The 24,566-nt window shown below is 41.8% G+C and overlaps 1 protein-coding gene across 2 annotated transcripts in view; it reads right to left on the bottom strand.

The window, feature by feature from the left end:
- The window catches only part of LOC122613321 (cilia- and flagella-associated protein 91), a 35,927-nt gene extending 16,571 nt beyond the window's left edge, over positions 1 to 19,356 (bottom strand). The window contains exon 1 of one of the 2 annotated variants that reach the window (XM_043787446.1): positions 18,621 to 19,356. In XM_043787446.1, the coding sequence (XP_043643381.1) occupies positions 18,621 to 18,918 (298 nt within the window). In that variant the 5' untranslated portion in view covers positions 18,919 to 19,356. Of the gene's footprint in view, positions 1 to 9,264; positions 9,423 to 18,620 lie in introns of those variants that run through there. The other variant, XM_043787447.1, reaches the window with a different exon arrangement.
- Between the last annotated feature and the right edge of the window lie 5,210 nt (positions 19,357 to 24,566).

The raw sequence follows: 24,566 nt of genomic DNA, 5'->3' as shown, positions 1-24,566 counted from the left end.
AAGTTTATGCTGTATATGTGCGCATTTAAATGTCAGTTAAAATTAACAAAACTGTCAGTGAATAAGCAAAATAAATTGCGAAACGTTAAGCACTGATGTCAAATTTGCGTTTTCCTCTGTCTGCTAAAAAATGTCGGTATATGTTTGTGGCAGGGTGAACTGAACCATTATAAAAGCAATCTGCATGAAAATTCCATAAAACTAACCTATTTTATAATTATCTGCAAAAACGTATGCATTAGAGTACATATAGAACTTTATAGGTATCCTGTATGTATCCTTGCACAATTTTAATTAACAAAATTGAGCCCACTGAATTTATTGGCTCATGTCGAGGGTCGTAGCAATTTTTTCGTATATGAACTCGGATGTACTCATAATTCTCAATGCCATCCAGCTGTCTACCCATCTACATACATTGAACTAATTCCACTGTCAGTGTCGCAAAATAAATGACATAAAACAAGTTGAGTCAAATTAAGTAGCTTGTCATGTGTGTCTCTCTTTTTGAGAACCCGACCCCAAGGAGACATTATCCAAGTGGCCCGAACATATCTTGTCCATTTGCCATTTGCCCCGCCAAAGCTAAAGAATGCTTTACCACTCAATTAGACGGACTGGTTGGACTGAAGAATCAAATTAACTGGTGGCTGCCCCAAAAGAGTCATAATAAAAGTGAAGGTCCCCCAATCCCTTGGATGTAAGTACACAAACCCCTCTAAGTATATGAATGTATGTTCCTGTGTGGAGAGTCCAATGCAAACATGCAAATGTAAACAGTGAGTGAACATGAAACCGAGACGCCTGGTCTCGAGTGCCAATTTGTGGTGTTTCTGAGCCAGTTGGAGTTGGAGTTGGTGTCGAGGAAATGAAAGAACAACAAGTTCATCAATAGACAACGCCAAGTAACTGCTTGCACAACAACTCGCTGGGCGGACATAAAGTGGCGAGCCATAACGATGATCTAGAGAAAGCCATAACCGGGCAACAAGACAACTGCACTGAGAGAAAAGCTCTAAAGAAACGTTGCAGTCATAAAATGAAATGCCAGTTACATAGAATAATATGTAAGAAGGGGTTTTAATATGGATGCTTCCTACAACTGTTGGGGTACAAGATACAAATGAAAAAGTAAGGATGCACTTAAAGTCATTTGCAGTTTTTTGTAATCTTAGGTGTATTTCTAGAATGCAGTTTCATTGGAAATCCGCACAGTGTAATGACAGAAAAATGTTGTAATCTAAGGAAACTAATTTTACACAAAACTTGTTACAAACGACAACCAGCAGATTTCAGCACAAAATTCCCAGTGACTTTCTGTAGTGGATTAGCAAACATGAATGGGATTTTCGAGAGTCCAGCAAATATGAGCCCTAAAATGGCATGCCTTGAATTTTTCAGCTGTTGAGTGGCAATTTCGAGGCAACTGGAATTCGTATTCGAATTCCCATGTATTTGCTTGTGGGGTAGAAGTCAACAGAGGCAGAGCAGCTCAGCGGAAAAGAAGCTTATCAAATTGTTTGTCACTCAGAAATGTTTGCAAAGTGACAGTCGAGTTGTTTAGCAGGGCGAGAGAATGAAATGCGAGGAAAATCAAGTGGGACACACGTCTGTCCTGTCACCAGAACCATTTTAATGGCTGCGATGCCATCAATTATCCTTTTTAAGACTGTTGTGCATAGCTGAATTGGTTAGATGCTCATGCGATGCATGAAGACGTCGATTTTCTCATGTCGAGAGTCTAACCAGCTTATTTGAAATTTACCCAAGTGCAGTGCGCTCTTCCCCTCCATTATGCAGTTTGCCAAATTGATTTTATGCCGAAAGTCTCTTAGCATATTTACATTTCAATGTGGTCGCAATTAAATATTAAAATCAATTAAAGCTCCGAGCAGTCGAGCCAGGCATCTCTCGTTTTCGTTCCCAGATTCCTCGCCAGTTTTTGCCAGCTACCTGGCAAAGTCGTCTGTTTACCCAACAGCATTTTTATTTTTAATGTCCCACAGGCGATTCCTGTTGGTAATGAGAATACACAGCCCTCGGCAGTGGTTTAATTGTAAATACGAACAGCTTAAATCCAGTAGATGATTCGCAGGCAAAGGACACAAATCCGACTTGGTCCAAAGATGATTGGGCTGGGGGATTAATTTTAATGAGCGATTGGATTCCGCTCTATTGAGCGTGAAATTAAAGACTTCCTAGAATTGCAGAACGGGCTAGGCAATATCATATACATCTCATTAGTGATGCATTTATCGGAGGATTGTATGAGATATGTGTTGAAATTATAGGAACATTTACCACAGTAACATATCTTTTTAATGCTATTGAGTAAATCACAAAGTGACCATCTTTAAGCAGGGGGAATCCTATTAAAATTTCATCCAATTAAAAGCAACCCTCGCTTCAATCATGGTAGTGAATCAAAGATCCTGGTTAGCTATTCCGTACGCTTCTCCTCCACCAGCACATACATATTTCATATCTACAAGGAATGCTGGCTATTTTGGTTGCAACCCAATAGTTTGTGTTGCAAAAGTCAAACATGGCAAAGTAGAACAACAAAGGAAATGCCCCGAATAGCAATGATGTGGAGTGGGTTTGATGGAGCGATTTCCATCGCCCTCCTGGCAGCTGAATTTTCAAGCTTATACGAGTATGCAAAAAAGGGAAATAGTGCGCCTCAAAATTTGTAGCCGCCAACAATTTGCGGAGGGCAGAGGAAGTAACAACATCGAAAAGTATGCGCAAAAAGGACTCGGCAGCATTTTGCCCGGCAGCTATCTGGGAATTTAAAAGCGGATAATAAAAACGGATTTACAGTTATGAGCACAAACATGCCGTAAAGCAAATAAATGCGAGAAGAAATCGGAGCGAAGGTGGTAAATTCTCGTATTTGCAGGACCTTGGCCCCACGGCGCCACGGCCCTTGCTCCTTCGTCCTGGATAAACACGAGCCGCGACCCCAATCCAATTAAAGCGAAAGCAATTTCTCGAACCCAAACCCAAAGGAAGCCCAATCCCATGCCCAATTCCTAGCCCAAGTCCCCACCAGCCTTGAAGTCTGCTTAAAAGCAGGCGAGATACATTTGATAGCGTCCAAGTAGAGCGCTCGTTTTAATTAGACACTCGAACTCGTACTCGATGACGGGCTAGCGGGCCAGAAGCTCTCGGGAAAACCGATTAACAAAGGCCAAAAGCGGTGGAGGCGAAAAGCGTTTTGTCTCGCATTGTCCCAGCTGAAGGGTTTGTGGACAGTTGCATTGTCAGCGCCGCACGTGCAACAAAGGGTTTCTCCGGGGGACAAAGGCACGGCCTTCGCAGCGCAGAATGACACACTTAATGCACTCGACGATTGGAGGGCATTTGCCACCACTGCACTGCATTGCTGCACTAACGCAACCTGGAGTGCCCCAATCGCTGCTTATTGTGCCACTAATGGCCAAATGTGCTACCTCTTTGTGGTGCTATCTCAATACATTTGCTTCGATTTTGCGGTTTGCAAAGATACATTTCTGCACTACTTTTAGAAACTATTTCTGACTAATATGCTGAGTGTTAGGTGTTTTATTATATGATATATTTTGTTAGCCATGGTTTTATACATATAATTAAGTTAGGTCATTAACTGCAGGGTATTTGCTTGGTCGACTCAGCGCCTCACACTCGCTCGCCTCTTGTGTCTGTAAATTTTATTTGAGTTGCCGCCTTATCGAAAATGGGGCGCTTCGACCTTATCAGCGCTCGCATCTACGTCATTGCACATTAAAATTGCAAAAAATGCGACACAGTCGAGTGGCACTTGGGCGTGGAGGTCCTTCAGGCGGCACCCACCAATACCAGTGCCGATACTAGTACTACTGCCCCTACCCAACCCAAAAACCAATGGAAGGACCCACACAGCACGTAAGACTTTCAATCAGAGTGCAGTGGAATGGAAATTCTGCGCTGCAGCGCAGAAGAGGAAGGAAATACATGCTCGACTGGATGTCTGACGGACGTGGATCGAACAGGAGGAGCTCTTGACGGACTGCCCCCGGGGGCTCCAACTAACTGTATTAAATACCAGCCAAAGCAGTGTGTCCCGAGGACAGCTTCTGTGGAGTCATCGGATCTCAGTTTGCCCGGGAAAGCAGGATGGATATGGCTTCTTGGTTGCCCATAACAAGCTGGCTGCCAGTTGGTTACTGTGGCGACTTGGCTGCTTTCCACTGACTTTGCATACTTTGAACTTTAGCCCATCGAATGTATATAGCTGTATAGTATAGTTGTTTGTCGCCAGTCAACGTTGCCGAGGCAAGAAGTCAAAAGTATCGACAGGATGTCTTCGGAAAAACTTGGTAGTGCATGTGGCTATGAAGGGCGTTCGGTGGTATTATCTGGCCAAGGAAAAGATTTATTAACTGCTCAAGAAACGGGCTTAAAGCCGTCCGAAATAGCCTTGGAATTATTGATGGGACCGACTTACCGTATGTCGACATAAGCGATTAGATAAAGGTTGCGCTGTCTGTCAAGTTGAACATTTTAAAACCCGCCCAAAATCACCGATGCCCAAACAGATACAGCTCAAGCGTTGAGATGCCTTCAATGCTTTCAATTTCCTGGCCGGAGTGAATTAATGGAGCACGGTGAGGCTCGAAAGAGCGAAATTCCATTTAATGACCGAAAATCCTTAACTGAAATAAATTTGATTTTATTGACTGCGAATCAGGGAACACGGCGGCAGGGAACACGATTTGAATTCGCCAGACAATGGGACGGCGGCTCTGATTTAGGAAATTACATTTTCGGGCCTCATTGTTGGGGATACGAAACAAATGAATTATGATGTGGCCAAACAAAAAGAGAAGTTACTTCCTTTATGGCCACCAGGGCAAACCCCTTTCCAATCGTAGCGAAACACGTGCGTGTGCCTTGTCAACGGGGCGTATAAATCTTTTCAGCTACTCAATCCCGATGACTGCCATCCATTAAAAGTGGCCGTGCCGCAATCGGACCCACTGCCACTGCCATTAAATATTTAGGCAATTTGTAGATCTATAACGATTTGGCCCTAATGTGGGCTATATTTATGAGCATGCCCTGAATAATTCACCTTCTACCTCTCCTTCTCCGGATTGGTTCTGGATCTGGACTTCGACCATTGTGTTCGGCTTGGCGTTTGCGTTTGGGTAATTTATTAGCCACGTCTTTCAATATTTAATTGAATACGGTGTCGCAGCGTTAGACAAATGGCCAACTCTGCCGGTGGCCAACTTTGCAGCTGGCAGTGCGTGCCGTGAAAAGTGCTCTACTAAATTGCTGGCCAGGAGTCCTGGCCAGCTGGAGACCTTCGTGGGTTTATTAATAGTGGCACAATTCGGACTGGCAGCCAGAGTGACGGATCTTCGGGCCATTGCACGGTGCGGATTAAAATAGATACATATGTGCTGTAGAGCTGTCGGCAAATGGAAATAAATGCTAGCCTACAAAGCCGTCGTATATATAGCACACAAAAATCAACTAAAATATTCAAACCAGAAGGTAGAATGGTATCAACATGGTTATCAAAACATGGCAGCAAAGTTTCCAGATTACCTTTCATTTGAACCAAATCCTGCTATTCTTAGAAAGCCCTGCCTTACAAACTTTCGATTTGATAACTGAAAACTTTGACTATTAGCCATATGGCAGATCTGTCGCCTAAACCTAAACTCTTATTAAACACTTCATCAGCTAACCGGGCAAACTACCCAGAAACTTGTCCTTGTGCTTAAGCCGAGGTGAAAGCCAAATTTATGCGATGTTAGGGCCTGGGGCTCCTAGTTGGGAATGCCCAACTAACCATCAAAGATGCAAAGTCAACACGAGCAGCCCGACTTCTTGTAGCGGAATGGCCCGAAAACTTTGGCTGAACACACGGCGTATGAGCAACGCAGCTCAGCTGGCAGTGCGACAATTTAACGCGCTGATTGACGAACAAACACTGGAGGGCTAAGCGGCCGAGTTGGCCAGGACCTCAACTGTTTGTCAATGGCATTAATTATGTGGCAGAGTGAAAGGCAGAATAATGTGGGAATGGACAAGGTGTCCCAAGTGTTGGCACTAGTTTTGCATTATAATTTGACGTGTCTGAGGTGTAAATGGCGTGTGTGTGTTTGCTGGGCATTGATTCGAAAATAGGAGTGTGTGGCCACAGAGTAAACCAAAGGTAAAACGACAAAGGTGCGCCACAAAATGTCCTGTGCCGTTGTCGGAATACGTATGAAATTGAATTATGGCAAACTGAATGCGCAGCGCAAAAGTCAAAGTCAGTGTCAACAGACGAGCAAACACGTATCCAATTTGTTAGGAGTAAATGGGTGGAGCGCTATACTTATGGCAGTATCTCTATCTGTATTTGTACCTGTATCTGTATCCGTATGCAAAAGGGGGCGGTGATACGTCACTTGACATCTGAATAAACAGAAGGGCGGTCGGAATAGCATACAGCATACAGAATACAGCATACAATATGAAATGCTGCCAGGACACTCATGTCGCCCATTTTCCTCTCTCTGTTTTGTTGTTATGCGACTGAATGATTTCTTTTGTGAAATTGATAACTCTGTGTACAGTGCAAATACTAGTATGTAAGATTGTGTGTGTTCTTGTGTGTGTGTGTGTGTCCATGAGGGGATGTCCTGTATGCGAGATGGTTTAAAATGCTTCTGATCCAGCCTGGCTTTGTGTTCAGCCTCAAGGCCTGCGGATTATTACAAATTAAAGTTGTGTAGAGGGCTCCAGGCCAACGAAACTCTGACAAGGGATTTCGGAGAAATTTATTTTTGGTATTGTCATTGTGAAAATATTGAGCAGTCATGTGGTGAGATACGAAATTCTTTGAGTACGCACTTCAGCCAATTCAGACATTGAAGATAAGTTATGGCGCTTCCACTGAAGCTCGAGGAAAGTCATTAATTTTCGTAATAAAAAAGTATTCCTGTCAATTAACTCGAAAGAAGTCAGGGGTAAGAAGATATGGTATAGTGTTTGAAACATTAAATGATTATCTGGCTTAAAAGTAAAAAACTTTTCCGTAAGGGTAGAAAGTTACTCAATTATTTAGCAAAAATGTCAACCTCATGCGAATAACTTTTAATAACCATATATTACAATTCCTGTTCCTGCTGAGGGAACACATTTTTTACACGTTATTTCCGTTTCCTGCGCTGTCATCCATCACATTTGCTTAATTTCATTTCGGTTGCACAAACGCTGCCGTGTCTGCATTTGCATAACTCCTCTCGTTTTGTTTATTCGTTTCATATTATGCGCTTAGCGGGTCTTGCCAATGATTGATTGGCCAAGAAGGCGGCACGACATTAGCCCCATATCCTTGACAGGGACCCCAAGCTCACGTAAAGCAAGTCATAAAAATATTTCACCGACCGAACAATAAAAAGTGAAAAGTGCCGAGCCGAAATAACAAAACGTTGTAGGTCATGTGTCATCTGCAGAGTCCCCAGTTCCGCTTTGTTTTCCTTTGCCTTGCACGGCGGCTCATATTGCATGTGGCATGTTTGTTTGCACTCCGTCGGGATATAGAGCCCATATACCACACACCATACACCATATACCCAACGCCACACACTATACACCATGTACCATACACCATACACCATATACCATTCAGCTGCGGGTGTGACGAACTTTAACACACCGAACAGTCGAACAGTTTTGTGTCCTGGCTGCCACGGCGCTTAGGTGGAATATTTAATTTTTGCTTTGTCGCACATTGTAGCAAATTCCCGCTGGGGTGTGAGAGCAAAGTGAGGCATTAATGAAATTCCCTCAAAGTTTGGCCAGCTGATGCACTGCAGCAGATGATCCCGAAAATGTTGGTGGGGCGCAAGAATTTGGGATAACTTTGTCTTAGTTGCCGCTAACAGGAAATTGCCATTCGGAATTTCAATTTTGTCGCAAAAGAAAATTCAAAAAATTTCTTTAATATCTGTCATTTATATTTAGAAAGTGTACTACTTCGTCTTTAATAATAAATAAAATAAAAATAACTTTAGAAAGTCGTTGTTCATTACCATCCAGCAACCTATTGAAATCTATATTTATATTGAGAAAGTGTACATATTTTCTTTTCTTTCTATTATTTAATAGAAGTTTGAAATAATTGGAAAATTGGAAAGCTATTCAAATAGGAATGAAAACGTGTGGCACAAATATAATTAGCTTATTTTTAATATAATTATTTTTTTTGAAAGTATAAAAATTTTCAAGTACCAGTAGTCTGCATTTCAAAGGTATCTATAATTCTTTGACACTAATTATGTTTTACACTTTGGATCAACAATTTTTGACCACCCTTCGAAAGATATTTTAAAGGATCTGTGGACTTCCTGTGCCCGCTGCTACTTTAATCCTCGCCGCTCTACTTCACTTATCCTGATCCCTTCTGGCGCCTTTTTTAATGCCACTTAATTAAATTGGCCGCTTGGCTAAAAGAGCGCGGCTCAGCTGGAAAAAAAAGTGAATGGACTGAAAAGCCCAAAAAGAATAACCACCCTAGAGCATCAACACTCAATCATTAAGACCGCACAAAAAAGAATTGACAAATTGAATTGGGTCACAGAATGTGCACAACAGGAAATCTGAATGAATATTTCACTCAGGACATCGAGAAGAACTATAATTACCATGGTATGCTGATGTACATAATAATAAAATAAAATCAAATATGCCAAGTTTGGGCGTCAATTTTAAGCTGATTAGATGCAAATGGCTGTGATAAAGATAAAAATACCAAATCAATATCCAACTAAGTCGTTACTCGGCCTCAGCCTCCTCCTCCGCCTCACTCTTAGCCTCAACTCGTGCGACCTCCGATGATGACACTTCAAAACAAACTACACACAGCCGAGGAGGGAAAAATCGCAAGCCCGGGCAGATTTTATGTTATTTTTATGTTAAAAATAGGGGACCAGCGAAGGAGCCTAAGGACTCAGCACGGCGAAGAGTCCTCGGAGGGTCAGGGGGCGCAACACACAAAAGTTTTATTTATTCATGGGCACGGAGGACTGGTGTGCGTCACCAGGAATCAGCAGCTGAGATGTGTTACCCAACTGGATGCCGAGGAATATTTATTTTACTATCGGAATGCTTCAGATTTTTACGCCCACGCTCAGAGAACACCTGCAAGTCGTAAAGCTAAAAACCCACAAAATGTTGCATTTCAAATACTTGATTTGATTTTGAATTCAAAAATGTATGTGAAAGTGGCTTTCAAGTTACCTTGGCTCCGCTGCAGAAGGATTTAGCACAGAACACGGGCAAACCGATAGTTTGCTTTATTCTATTAATATTTAAATTCGCGCGCACTTTCCCTTTTGCTGGGCTCAAAGGACTTCCGCTTGGACTTTCTCTCTTTGGGGCAACCTATCGAACCGAACGCTCCGCTTGATTTGTGAAACTGGCCTCGTTTGGCCAGTGGGTTTGGTTAAAAACGTGATTCTTGTGGCCCTGTTAACCGTTCGGCTGGCCGACTTCGGCTGTTCGGGTGCCGATGTTGCCTTTGGGCCACTGTTAACTGTTAACTGTTAACTGGTCTCGACGGAAACGGTCCGGGAAACGAGCCGAAAGTAGGTCTGAGTGGAAAATTAATCGGGAGCATTGAGTGAAGTTCGCAAAGCTTTGCCAGCTTTCAGGAGCTTTCCCAGCAATTTCCCCCTATTTTCGCAAGGCCAGAAAAAAATTGAATTTTAACATGTTAAATACCTGTTTGTGTTGTGAATGTATTGCTGTTTTTGGTAAATTATTAAATGCCAATAGTTACCTGAAAGTACAACAAATGAAATGGAAATCAGTCGAGGTCAACAGAATAGGGAAACACACTCAAAGAAATCACAAGTAACGATTAACTCACTAATAAAGGGACTTTATAGATAGACACACAAACTTTTTCAAGCTTTGTTAGTTATGGTAAGTTATGGAAAGGAACTCAAGCTTTGGAAAAGCTTTTCGGTTAGAGCAAGTGTTGCCAGCTTAAAGTATTTATGAGAAATTTTAAAAAGGATATGTTAGAAAGTCGTTAGAGAGAAAACATGCCAATTTTTACGGACTAAATACAATGTTAGTAGAGTTCGAATTCTAAGAAAAAGGTTTAAGTGCGTGCATTTAAGAAAAGTCTGTCCACTTCATGGCTACTTTGATGAAGAGTTTAACGTTTTTATTAGTATTAACTAGGAACACCAACAACTGCATAAACATGAATAACAACAACAACAGCGACACACTTAGAATAATATCTAGCTAAAAGAATTATTGGCTAGAGTTTCCGTTTGCTGTCACTGAATTGACAACAAAGGCAGATAGATATCTTTGGATAATCACACACCAGTCGAGGGATTTGCTGTTGGCTAAAACGAATTGACATCGAATTTAAAATCGAGATCCAAATTTTTCAAGGGATTTCGATGGAATTTTTTGCTGCCATGATGATGATGGTGATGTGGTATCAGTATCTCCACCTCCGGTTCTTCATCGGTTTTTGGTTATAACAAGTTTTTTTGAATCATTTATCAAGATTTGTGTGTGTGTGTTTAAGAATAAATACAGAAGAAAAACCATTAAAATTGCCATCAATAATAGGGAAAAATATTTTGTTTATGTCTATTAATGAAAAGTTATGCAATCAGAAAGAGAGACAGCGAATAAGCTAATGAAGTGGGTGAATTAAATGTGTATTGAAGCAAAGTGAAAGTCGAGAACAGTTGCACATTCACATTCACATTGACATGGCACACGCAATCATATATGTATCAAATGAAAACGTTGCGTATACGTGATATTTGTTTATACAAGTCAATTTCAACGGAACACGCACTCCTCGCCAGCTTGACGTCCATTCGCATTAGAATTGCCCTTTGTCACAATTTTCCACAGCTGCCTTTTGCCCAAACTCCTTCTCCATCTCCAAGCCACCTATCAACGCCCGGCAATAACATAAATTTTCAGCTAATTTCCTGCACACTCAACTTTTTAATCATATAAATAGCCATAAACTGCAAGTCGTTGGTTATATCGAAAAGTTTCGCTTTATTGCGACTTTGTCTGGCACAAAAGAAGAAAGAAAACTACCGAAATGAAATAAGAGCTCTTGAAGTCAAGACACTTTGTGTCTACGAATGCCTTTGTGGGGGCGTATCTATGGGAAATAGCGTTTCGCTGTGGAGTTATGGGAGTAAAGAATTGCCGAGTGGAGTTGCGAAAGTTCAACTTGGGATAAGTGCGTTCCTGAGTACGCAATAAAAGTTTGAATACCTGCGAAGTTGCGAAGTGGGTATGCGCACTTTTACTGACATTTTTGAATGCTTGCAAATATGTATCGTAATTATATCGCAATCAACTGCCATGTAGTGTTGAAATCAGTTAATATATCACAATCAACTGTCATGTAGAGTTGAAATCAGTTAATATAGCAATTCCCTTTTCAGTTGTTACCAAATTGGATTAGGCCTGAATTGGGGTGTCGCTCTCTCGGTCACTCAAACTTTTCCATTTAGTTGCCATTCAAGCTCCGAAAAAGTTTGTCGGCAAACCAAAAGCGATTACCCCGATGTGGCAGCCAATAAATTTCGAAACAATATCGATTATGTGTTTATAAATTATATACTCGTGCACATAGGCGCAAGTTTTGCTTGCGGCCAGACTTGGGAAATTCATTACGGAATTAGCTCGGCTCCAGCAGTTTTCATTTCCCATTTCCCATTTCCCTGTGCAAGCCGGCGGCCAAAAGCATAAAAGCATTATGAGCCCGGCTGGCAATGACAAGGCACCAACACAAGTACGCCCAATCATGCACACACTCACACACACACAGGCTCGACACACACACACACTTGTGCACTGACAGCACTAAGTAAAGTCTACTCCAAGTTAGACATCGCACAGACGGCTGCCTGCCCCAACTTGTTACCCCAAACTTTTAATCAGCCCCAAAAAAAGAGCGCAAGAAAACTTTTGGGGCCCACAATTATTGTCGAATTTGCTGAGCTACAAAAACATAATCAACTTAATTGCATAGAGTACGCTATGCAAAGCCAAAGGATTCTAGAAGGCATAGGATTCGGCTACAGAATTATGTATGTAGATAGACTGTTTAATACTCATTGAATATTACCTTAAAAGAAAAAGAATTTAGGGGTGCGGGGTGCTAGCTTTTATAGTTCCTGAGATCTCGACAGACATACGGACATGGCCAGATCGACTCGGCTATTGATCCTAATCAAGAATATATGTATATACTTTATATGGTCGCTTCCTTTTGTCTGTTTCATACTCTTCAACGAATCTAGTAGTATACCCTTTTACTCTACGAATGACGTGTATAATTAAGACAATTTTTGCTAGGGTTCTCACCTTCAAGAACAAATTTAGTATGGTTAATCAGCTTAAACGCTTATATTGAACTCTTCAAATAATATTAAAAATAATAATCTGATTTTAAACAAACATGCGCTTAGCCAATAAGCCAAACTGCAATCAGGGATTGAGCGACTCTTATCAGCTCATCAAACTCATCCCAAGGGATTACAAGCCTTGTTGCCAATCGAATTTTTCATCAATTTGTGAATATTCAGGCGTGCAAAAGTATGCCCAACCTATGGATACCATGCCACTAAGGGCCTACGAGGACCCTAAGCTGATGGGGTATATCGGCGCCACGTTTATTGTCGCTGGCGTCGAAATCATGTAGCATGGGGTTGTATGCTCCATTGCTACTTTATGCTTTGCTACTTTGGTGTCCCCAATAGCACGAGTATCTTGCCATTGCCGTTGCTGGTAGCTGGTTCCTGGTAATACAATCAATTTCCGCTTTGTTTGTCAGGGAAACTTGGCGGGGAAAGAACGTGAAAGTGGCCCAGTGCTTTGACTTATTTTCCGCGCCCCTGTTGTTATCGCTGTTGTTGTTGTTGTTTGGTAAGCGGAAGCAACAGCTCAGCTGCCAATATCGTTCAAATATGACGTATACGTAACGTTGCCCGCCCACCCAGCATTGAACCCAGACCAGCCAGCCAACCAGCCAGCGGAGCCAGCTTGTTAACTAGCAAGTAGACAATTTTTAATTAAATTTGCCATTATACAGCCGGATATATATGTATGTATGTACGTAATATCCATTATCGTGTTTGAGGATAACAATGGATGGCACTTCATTAGTCGCCTGTTTGGCTGCTCGGGGCCATTTTACCGCTTCAGTTCGGTTTTCGGTTGGAATGCGGCTGGTAGGGAATGTCTGGCATTGGCTTTGTGCAATTAGCCTCTACTCGTATGTAGTGGGCTTTTGATTGGGACACACACACACACAACTAATCGAGAAGTGGAGCAGTCACAGAAATATTTTCCAATTTGTTGGGCTCCACAATTGGGCTGTGCGTGTTCCAATTTTTGATACTTTTAGGGGTTGTCTTGAAAAGTTGTATGAATAAGAAATACCAGCCTATTTTCGGGTGCCTTGCCCTAATTAGGAAATGGAAATTCCCTCGAATAAATAAGACATTATCAGGACAATATCTGTTACCGAAATTGATGAGTCATGGGGGCACTGAAGCAAATTGAGAGCACCATAAATTGGGCTTTAAACATTTTATTCCAGGCCATATAGCACAGTTTCATTGGCAAAACGATATCAAATAATCGTTTTCAATTATTCACAGCTAACAGGCTGACTGTTCTTTGGTATTTGTATTATTCAAAAGCACTGATATCCGTGAAATGTGTATCAGCACAAATACAAATTATATGCGCATACATTTGCGTCAAGTAACAAAAGCCAGCACAAAAGAAGGCAGATGTGTCAAGCTCCACCGATAAGCATCATAAATAATGTGGACATATCAATTGCTGCATGAGAAATTCATAAGCTAGTCCACAAAGTCGGAGCAAGCAAATTCTTGGAATGTCTAGTCTTTCTTAAACTGGAAATCGCAAGTGGTTCTAAACAGTAAATTCAAATGAGAAAATAGAGGATAGATGTAAAAAGTATATGCCTTTAAGTGCTCACAAAATATAACAAAATAATATAAGCTTGTTCTTGATGATCTTGAGTAAGTATATATTAGGAAAGTTTAGAACCGTTTTACTAGGTGGATTGTATATACCAAATCTTTGAAGACATTGCCAATAGAAACTCATAAACAATGATTCCCAAAGGAATTTAGAAATAAGCGAAATCCTTTCGCGGAACGTAATGTGCCCAAGAATGTGGCTGAGTGTGGAATTCCAGAGGGAGCATCAACAGTCAGTGCGGAAATGCTTCAATAAAAACAGAACAATGACAATAATAACGACCCAACCTGAACCTAAAAGCTGGATGGGAATGGCAATGGTAATGGAAATGGCGGATGGCGGATGGTGGATGGTGAATACCGGATATGCCAGTCAGTGAGCGGTGGGCGGAAAGCCTCAACAAATGTCAATTTATCATTTCCGCTGGCGAGGCGACGCAAATTGCAGAGCTTACGAAATGCTTTGCGCGCCCGTTTAAAAGGGATTTTAACAGGGCAAACACGCAGACATTAGACCCCACACACATCACCATCCATAGAAATGGGCCCTAATGGTCCTATCCCCCTTTTGGCCCTGCCCCATTGTGGTATGCATAATTCTCGCTGGCTTGGCGCCGACTGTCTTCGGTTTGTGGCCATCCTGGAGTCGGACACAGATATTAAATATCATTCGGGCACGCATTTCTGGCATTTGTCCGGCTCTTTAATGCCGCCCCAGTGCCCAATTTTATGCATTTCTTTCGTGTAAATATGCCGCTCCCTTCCCATCCTCCCCATCCTTCCTAAGCTCTCTCATATTATTCATATTTGTGGGCAAGGCCATTGCCAAAAGTGTATTTTTAGGTCGGAACAAGACACCCGTGTCGAACAATCCGCTCTCCCCGACGCCAAATTGAAATTAATGCGTTGGGCCAACGCGTCGGATACGTGTTATTTGTACGGCTGAATTGCCAAGCGCCCAGGAAAACCAAATGGACTGTGAACGTTCTGCCTAATTTGAATTTTAATGCTTTTGGCTGCTGAATTTAACGACTTTCGGTATCTTGGCGTGAAAATATTTTATAGTTATTGATTTTCGGGCTGTCAACGTCAATTGGCGGCAGAAAAGGTGCCCTTTTTATGCCTTTAAAATGATTGAACAATAAAAGTAAGTGGTTAAAATAAATATTTATGACATCGCTTTGTTTGTATCTATATTTATTTAATGGAACACATAGCAGCATAAATTGACAGAAGTATGGTAAGCGCTTTTAAAGATTACACAGTTTATTTGAATCAATATAAATATTTATTCAAGATATCCGATTATTATTATAATTCGTTTAGTAATTTGTATTATTCAAATTTCCTCTGTTTGCATTAGTAAGTTCTTCCTTACCCCTTGGCCCCGCCAACGCCCAGCCCTCCCCCCTCCACCCATCAGCTTATCAAAAGGACACACCCAGGAACAGGAATTGCGCTAATTAGACCGCCAACAGCCACGCACATCATCAACGTGGCCGCCTCTTGGCCACGAATCGGGATATTGCCGCACCCATCTTGCGGCAAGTGTAAACAAAATACGTGTACGTGTTCCCCAGAAAACTATTTGCTCAATAAATCAAATTGACTGCTCGGTGGCGAGTAGAGCGATATATGAGCTCCCAATTAGTTAAACATTAGCAGGACATTGCGGCCTAATAAACCAACTGGAATAAGCGGAGGCCAAGCCACAAGTGGCACGCTTCAGGAATTGTCGAAAATTTAATTAAAATTATGCAAATTGGCGCAATAAACGTAAGTGTCCCTGCCTTATGTCTTTTAAGGACACCGCATTTTTTTTAATCTGCCGCTAATGTATGCTTTTGTGCGTCAGAGATTGGATTTGCATACTCTTATGCAGGATATATGGAATATGATTAAAGATGCATACATATTTTGCTTATGAAGAGGCATTATAAATGCTACAACACTGAAATCAAATAATAAATATACAATTTTTTACTAACTTAGGTGCATAATTAATATAACAACAATTGGCAAATTTCTTCACTTAACAAAATTGAAGTATAAATCATGATAATTTAGCCTAATAGCAACATAACCACTTTAAACCTTAAACCCGAATGTTCCCATAGAGAGCATCCTATAGTAGGGATAAGTCCTTACAGCCAGTTAGTGTGTGTGTAGAGTTTAATTGCTTGTCTTCGGCAGGATCAAGCAACTCTGGGTGGCACTTATTTGCGTTTCACATTAAGCAAGGCAGCTGAAAAGGAGCTTAGCAAGGACTTAGTGTGTGCCGTCGCCTTCCCTCTCGTGTCTGTTTGCTTAGGCTTATACTTTGCATGAGTTAACATCTTTATTGCCAATTTATGTCCTTCCTGGCCCATTCGCAATTCGCAGGTAATTCCGCTTTGGGCGTGTCCAAGCTCGAAGAGAAGTGAAATAAAACGAAATGGACCTCGTCATCGCCATTTCTTAATTACTTGACAGACCGCGAAAAAAGTACCCCGTTTCTGCTCAAGCATTTGCGGATTTATGTTTTTAATTTCGTTTTACTCGCAAGCGGAATAAATTTGAAATACAGCCTACGTGTTTGTTTTACAAAATGTTTTTGGGTGGCGGAATAAATGGCGTAACCGGGCGGCAGTTTTATGGTTGATTTGGGTTTTCGCTTCTTTTCGTTAGTTTATTTGTGTGTTTTATGACGCTTTTCTTTTACGCTGCTGCAGAGGAAAATCAAAAAGTTTGAGGAGCGGCCTAAACTTTATAGTGAGCAACTTTATGGTAAGTAAAAAGATAAGGCAGCTGGCGAATATTTATGAACCACTACAGACCCAATGAAATTGAATATTGAATAGTATTTCGGCGAAGCGAAGAACTCATTTAATTTCCACTGCTACCCCCACAACTTTCAAGGATTATACAGAATATTTCCGAGGTTCCAAGAAGCCCCAATTAGCTCAGCTAATTTCAAAGCAAATGTTACGCGGAAAACCAAGTGAACAGCACACATAAACCAGCAAATTAAAAGCTGTTGGCAGCGGGAAAATTGCTAAGTAATAATTATAATTTGTGGCATTTACAGGGAACGAAATTTTCTGGCTAACTTTTCCGCTGCAACCAGCCATTGATAAAGTGTCGCTACACAATTTATCAGCACTCCCTCCGGGAAACTGGGAAATGAAAATTGGGCGATGGGGGGTGTCGAGCGGGAAAACGTGGGGAAAACGACGGCTAAACAAACAGTTACTACCACTACTGCTGCTGCTGCACCTGCCACAAGGGAAAGCTGGCTGTGGTAATTTATGAGTCAGTCTCTGGAAACGCTGTGCGCCTCGTTGGTTTTTCACATTTTTATTATTTCAAAAAAGAGCAAATAAGCCGCACAAAGTTTCTCCGTTTTTGAGGTTTCTAAATGGAATTAGCCCCCAAACTTTGCATCCAAATTTGCGCTGAGTAAAAAGTTATTGTGTTAAAAATTTAAATGAATAACTTGGTAAATTGAAAATAATTTGAAATGCATGTATTTTCAAAAGGAAAGTATATTAAATTGCTGGTGAATTATGGCAGCCCCTTAAAGTTATTTCCGTGGTCCAAAAATGTTAGTTATCATTCCAACCTTAATTTTATTTTGTCAAATAGGAAGATCAATTATAAGGAATTAAGTTTACAAGTAAACTATAAACTATAAGTTTATATATTGTAAGCAAATATTGTAGCAAAATAAACACCTTTTTATAAATTTCGTTAAAGTTTTTTTCCCTGAAGCAAAGTAAACCTTATTATCGTTATCACGTATCGTAAACTCAACTTGTGCCCCAAAAGCAAGCTATGGAATTTATATTATGGCGTGGCCCATATCGCTGGCCATAAAAGTGACTCCTGACTACGCTTATTAGATACCATAAACAGGAGAATATCCCACGTTAATGCGCAATGGGAGAAAAGAATGCCCAAGGCGACTGTGGGACTGTGGGACAACGAGGCGGCTACTTAACAAAGTTAAGTTACACAAATTTGCCATCGGGCGCATAAAAACGCTTGCGGATGTAGTGGCGTGTAATGGAGTGCAGTGTATATACACCTAGCAAACATCTCTTTTTATACATATTTATATATATGTATACACTTAAACAATTCATATTTGCGACACCATTAAGCAGAGGGCCGCGGGGAGGCCGGAAAACTGGGCGAAAATGGAAAAGTGCGAGCTAAAAGGCAACTCCGATAACGACGTACGCCCAGCGTGTTGATACAGTAAATAATACTGGAACCCCTGGACACAGGATTTCCATTCATCCACACACACACAGCACACTGAAAAAAATACCCCTAAATTTGTAGACTGAATAAATAGTAGTGTCTATTCATCGCTTCCTTAAATTGTTATAAAATATAAATAAAAATGTCCAATGAAAATTGTAATTTGAAAATAAGGAGTGGAGAATAAAGAAAAATAATTGAGTTGTATAAAAGCATCACATTTTTCTGCTACGCTTTTCTCTTTTTTTAAGTGCAACCACACACACACACGCACACCGAATGTTGAACAGTCGTTAATGTGAATGTATTGGCTATCGGAGATTGAGCGGCTCTTACCTTCGTCCTCGTCGTCATTGAGCTCCGTGATTGCCGCCTTGTCGCAGGGTCGGTCAATGCCATTTGTTGCTTCCGACCTGCCACTCCCCCCGCCAGCTGGACCGCCCCCGTTGGCGGCCTTTGCCTCGCCATTGGAGATAATTGAACTGGATTTGGCGTGATTGGTATGATTGCTGGCGGATGACTTGGAGGACTCGCCCTCCAAGGGAGGAGCACTGGGCTCCGGTTCGCCATTGCTGACCGCATCGATGGCGGCGCCATCCTTCGTCTTCAGCTCCTGGCTGGTGTTGCAGCCCATCTTACTGGATCGAGGATGTGGCAATGGAGTCTCTACGCTTCCAGTTGGCCTAGGTTACCCTTATTTTGTTTAATCAATTGCACACACACACACAGCAGCACACACACAGTAGCACACACACACACACTTGCGAGCTGGAAACTAGTTTATAAACGATACTTGTTGTTTCTGGGCCAATTTGCACTTTGACTTTCACGATCCGAAACCTTTATCGCATTAAATGTTTACAAAAATATGTACGTTGTGCCTTTGTTAAATTGGTTGTTGTTGTTCAAAAAACTTGGGTGTTTACAAAAGTCGTTAGAAAAAGGTGCACAACCACAATTCACTAGCCAAAGACCTCGCACGGAACCAGAGCCGGAAGCGGAAACCAGCTGGATGGCAGACTCGCAGCGAAACTGACTGTCTCTGGCACAAGCTCAGGCACAACTGACTTTGACACTGAACGGCGCCGGCGACGCGTCCTCACTGCGGATGCCACAGACCCCGAATGCCCGAATGCCCGATATCCCCATATCCTGCAGGAGCCGGAGTTTCGAGCTCAACAAGCAGCGACGCGCCAGCCGGCAGCCAACGGCACACAAAGCCCAGGGAAACAGAGAGCCAGGACCTCGCGGAGAGATAGGAGGCGAGAGAATTCTCTCTCGCACGCTCTCGCAGGACTCACAGTGGGCAAAAACAAATGGCTCACTTATATTGGTGGCATAAAAAATAGGCAAATGAAATGGGTAGTTTATGTTATTAAAATGAAATGGAAATGACTATGAATATGTAAATTAATGACATTAAATAAATCATTTGCATTAGTGTTTTATGAATGAATAAAATTACAATATAATGCATAATTGAATAAAGTAAAAAAATGTGTTTGTATCAATACATATATTCTATACAAATAGTAGTACAAGTATACCACTGTCTAACAAGGCACCAAAAAAGAGTCCCAAGAAGAGAGTGGTTCTAGCCGGGCGGCAACAGCAGCAGCAGCAGCTGCCTCTGTTGTTGTTAGCCTGGCTAGCGCTGGCTGCAAACTTTTTCGCAAATAAACAAACCGACTGCCGAATCCCCGACTCACACACACAGATACGCACGCACACAGCCAGGCGAACAATGTGGCTTAGAGGCGCCGCAGAAAGCTTTGTGGTGGCAGCACAGCCAGAATCCGAAGAGCGGCAAAGGCAAAGGCAATGGCATCATCATCGAGAAAGGAATGGCCACACTCACACCAGCGCAGGCCAAAGGACTCTCTCACACACACACACGTTGCGTGTAACCGGGCGCAAACAGCTGAATGAAAGCCCAGCCGAAATGAATGCAAATAAAAAGGAATACTTCCAAGCTGAAAACCTGGCCCATAAAAATATCAATGAGTACCGGCCGCTCCCTTGAGTATATATAGCAATTCATGAAATCAACTAGCTTTTACATCTCCTACAGCTCAGCTGTCATCTGGCTTCCTTTTTGCCCTGGCATTTAAATTTGGGAGTTGGCTCCTTGCGTCCTTAAGTGTGAGTGGAAACTCTGCAGTGGTGTGCGTGAGACAAATGAAATGGTTTAGTTCCGTGTTTTGCTCAGTAATTGTATCCGAAAATTTCTCTGCACATTCCAGCGATTTCACTTCATTTGCCGAGCTCATTTGGGAAGTTTTTATGTATATATTAAAATTCACATTCACTTCTTATGCGAAAATTACGCTAATTTAACAGGAAAGGAATTTAAGAATAAATTTGAACATTAAAATGGATAATTGGAAAAGCAGTAATGTTTTGTGCAAGTGTAGGCCACCTTTTATCTCAGAGATAGCACCATAATAGTAAAGATAAAGTGCGCACAGTCTAGTTGAAGTGCAAGCCACGAATACTCGTAAAGTGGGCGATACGGAAGCCTTGGGGCAATTTTAATCAAAACTTCCCTCGCCTGCCCACAAAACGAATGCCACATATGTATGTACATATGTTATTATATTACAGATGTCTGAGCATATGCAAATTAGACTCACATTGCAAACGCGGCAAAAGTGGGCAGAGTAAACAGGCCGAAATGGGGCAGAAACAGGCTGAAAGGCATGGGTAAATATGTACCAATAACAGAGAGCTCTGTTTTAAACACAATAAAATTATTAATTAAAGCGAGGCTATTTAATTAACATGTCCATTAAGAGGTGCAGCCGTGATAAAAGCTTCAGTCAAGCCAAAAAAAAGGAAACTGGACAATTTAATTGAGTTTCAATGGACATAAATTCCAGCAGGGCTTTCTGAATTGCGATTCAAATTTAATAAGAGCTGCCAAAAGAGCAGAGATAAATGAATATTGATTGAAAATCGTGCCAGAAGCAAATGAAACACAAAATCGCAGTTGCAAAACCACAGATTTAAGTTTGCCACAATTCCCTTTAAAGTTCTGCAAACTCTCGAGCACGTTGGATGCCAAAAAGGCTAGCAATTAAGTGCGAAGGACTCGCATCCCTTTTCAGCCGCTGCACTCTGGCGAACAAAAACAGGATGGGTCAGGACATGGGACAGAACTTGTCGCGGCTCCAAAACACTGATGGAAAAACAGCCTTGAAAGCGTGAATTCGCACACCCCAAAAATGCCAGGACAAACGGAAGAAGAGCCCCAAAGTTGGTGGGAAAATCCAAGGGCGAGAATTCCAAAGTCCCTTGGCACTTGACTGCCACTTCATGAGGCCAGAAACGAGGGAGACACATAAACCCTTTCAAGTCCTGATAAAATGACTGACAACGCGAGTCTCTAGGCTCGAGAGTCTTGGGCCCAGAACTTTGCGCATCATTTGCCAGCAGAAATGCCTAGGTCATTATGTTGCCCAAAAGATATAAATAGCTTTGTTTTTCAGATAAAAATGTTTGGCTTTTCGATTTTTCTTCATCTCCTTTCTCGCTTTGTGAGTGAAAATAGGAAAAATACGTATACGCCGCGTGGCTGCAAACTCAGACGTGCCCTTTGCTCTCTGCTGCGCCTCCTCCCAACTCATTTGCCGCCTCCTAACTTTGCTTCTATTTTATTTTATTTATTATACCCGTTACTCGCAGGGTAATGGGGTATACTAGATTCGTTGAGAAGTATGTAACAGGTAGGAGGACCCTATGAAGCATATATGTATATTTTGATCATGATCACCAGATTAGACTAAGATTAGACATGCAGATTGTTGGTGTTGCAGCTCCCACTAGCTAGGTAACGGGTATCTAATAGTCGACGAACTGGAATTTAGCTTTTCTCGTGTTTTCTTTGGTATGTTTTGGGCTTTCCTCTCGGGACTTCTGGCAAATGGAAAGTTCTTCGCATGCTTTTTGCCGTCATTTTGCAAGTCTGGAGTTTAGCGGTGCGCAACAATTTTCAGGTCTACTTGAAAAACTGACAGCGAACAAATAAATTTAAAGTGAAGTTTCGTTCGTATGTGCTCTTGCGATATTGGGCTTAAGGTTCTCGCAAACAGAATCCGATTTTAATAAGTACTTGAGCAGAGCGGAAACTCGCCGAGTAATTTATCCGTATTCCGTTTGCGCGGCTTAACTCCTCCATTTCCGCTCTTTTGTTGGTTTTTATTTGCCGAGCTGACAGTTTTCCTACAAGGCAATTTATTCGCATTCCTGTCTCATTATTTATTCGACTTTTCACCTTGACCGTGTCCTTTCTCCCGCGATTTTCCCACATCTGACTATCTGATGTCATGTCGGCGAGAAAAGCGTTTCTTTTGTCACCACTTTTTCCATCTTCCTCGTTGATTTGTGGCAACATAGAAAGTCGCTAACGGTAATTGAATTAGGCTAGAAATGATGTATCCGCACATATTCCCCGTTGTTCCCTTGACGACGACAATTAATCATACGCAACGTTGGAAAGGCGGTGAAATGAAATATCCATCGTACGTGGGATTCAATTAATTGTGTGTTATTAATGATCAGGTTGAGGACAGGAGTTCTTATTATTGAAATAATGGCAAGCAAAAAGCTCAAATTATCTCAAACTTTGCATTTCATTATTTAAAATACTGTTTGCATGGATATTCGACCACAGCTTTAAAGGAGCTACACCCATTGCATGGCTAGCAGCATTCATATCCGATAACTCAGCTCTTGGCCAAATGCCAAGCTAATATTAACCGGGAATATGAGCAGACAATAGTTGGCCAAGAGGGGCTGGCGGATCGCATCGAATCGGTTTGTCTGGCAGACAAGCGGCAAACCAAAAAATTACAGTTCGGATGTCAGGAGTGCTCGATGTTGACTTTAAAATCACATTCAAGAGCTCGCTCCGCACACTCAACCGGACTTGTAGGAGCAGTTCAATTACACGACTCCCTGCTGCATGCATGCACCGCCTGCCACGCCTACCTAACCAGTCGAAAACACCCACCCACAACTCCACCACCCACCGCCCATACACCCACCCACACAGCCATGTTTATTGAAAGGTTACATGAATGACACACACGCCACAGAAACTGAAGCACCGACACAGTCTGACTCCGACCGCAGACACACACACGCACACACACACACAGTGGCGTAGGAGGGAGTTTCGGTAGGGGTTGGGCCTTTTCGGAAAAATATCAATTTAATTGTGTCCTTATTAATTCATTAGCATGTATTAAAAGGCGGCTTCTTGGTACAGTTTGGGAGTTAATTATGTGTAAATGTTTTCGATGTTCATCTCTAAGTATAGATATATGACGTTAATAGTAACCATTTTATTAATTATTGGTTTATTTACTATGATGTCATATATATTTATATACTCTATATATTTAGTAAACTTTATTAATGCTATATATTAGATATTCATAACAATTTAATCCTATGTATTAATAAGCTATTAAATTATTCTAATACAGTTGGATGCATTCCAGAGGTTTCACACTCAAAAGATTTTCAATTACCCTTTAAGCAGATACTAACCCCTCTTGTGCACGCCACTGCACTCATCTCACACGCATATCAGCATTTGCATTGTCTGTGGGCACGGGCACCCCTTCGATTCGTTCCTTTTTGGTTGCTTTTCATTGCATTAAGCGAATGTATCTGCATGCATATGCGGCACGACAATAGCCGTGTATGCAGTGGGGGCATGCAGTTGCCAATTGCAACAGACGCCGCCGTCTGGCAGCTCGTTACGTGCCATCACGAAAGGCCCCCCATTTGCGCCCAACTCCCAGCCGGAGTTGCCCCATGGAGGCGCCTCTTAAAGACCTGTTTGCTTCGATTTAAGCTCCACTTTTTTGCGCTGGTCATTGCCTGCTTTTTGGCACCGCACTTCCTGTGTTTTCGGTTAGCCAACGCTCCGATTGCCGGATGGCTGATGGATGATTTTTGGACAATTGATTGATGGACGAATTTTGCAAAAGTTGACAAAGATTTCAGGTCCCGTGGTCACTTTGCGGGCTAACCAGCCCCATCCCTAATGGGTTAATTTCGAAGAGTTCAACCCTTGTGCCCTTATACTGTTTTCACAGAAAGAAAATGTATTTTAAATTAATAATGATATGGCAGTAAACAAAGCAATTACTTATCTTCCCCCCGCAGAAATCCTTCAAAGGTAGCATTAAAAATGTATTACAAACCCAATTCCATAGACAAGCATTAAATGTGGAGTTATGGTTCAACATAAACTTGTTTTCTAAGCCACTT

This window comes from Drosophila teissieri, chromosome 2R (assembly GCF_016746235.2).
Source record: "Drosophila teissieri strain GT53w chromosome 2R, Prin_Dtei_1.1, whole genome shotgun sequence".
NCBI classification, from domain to species: Eukaryota; Metazoa; Arthropoda; class Insecta; order Diptera; family Drosophilidae; genus Drosophila; species Drosophila teissieri.
Note: the sequence above shows the minus strand (reverse complement) of the source record. Positions and strands in the feature narration are given on the sequence as shown.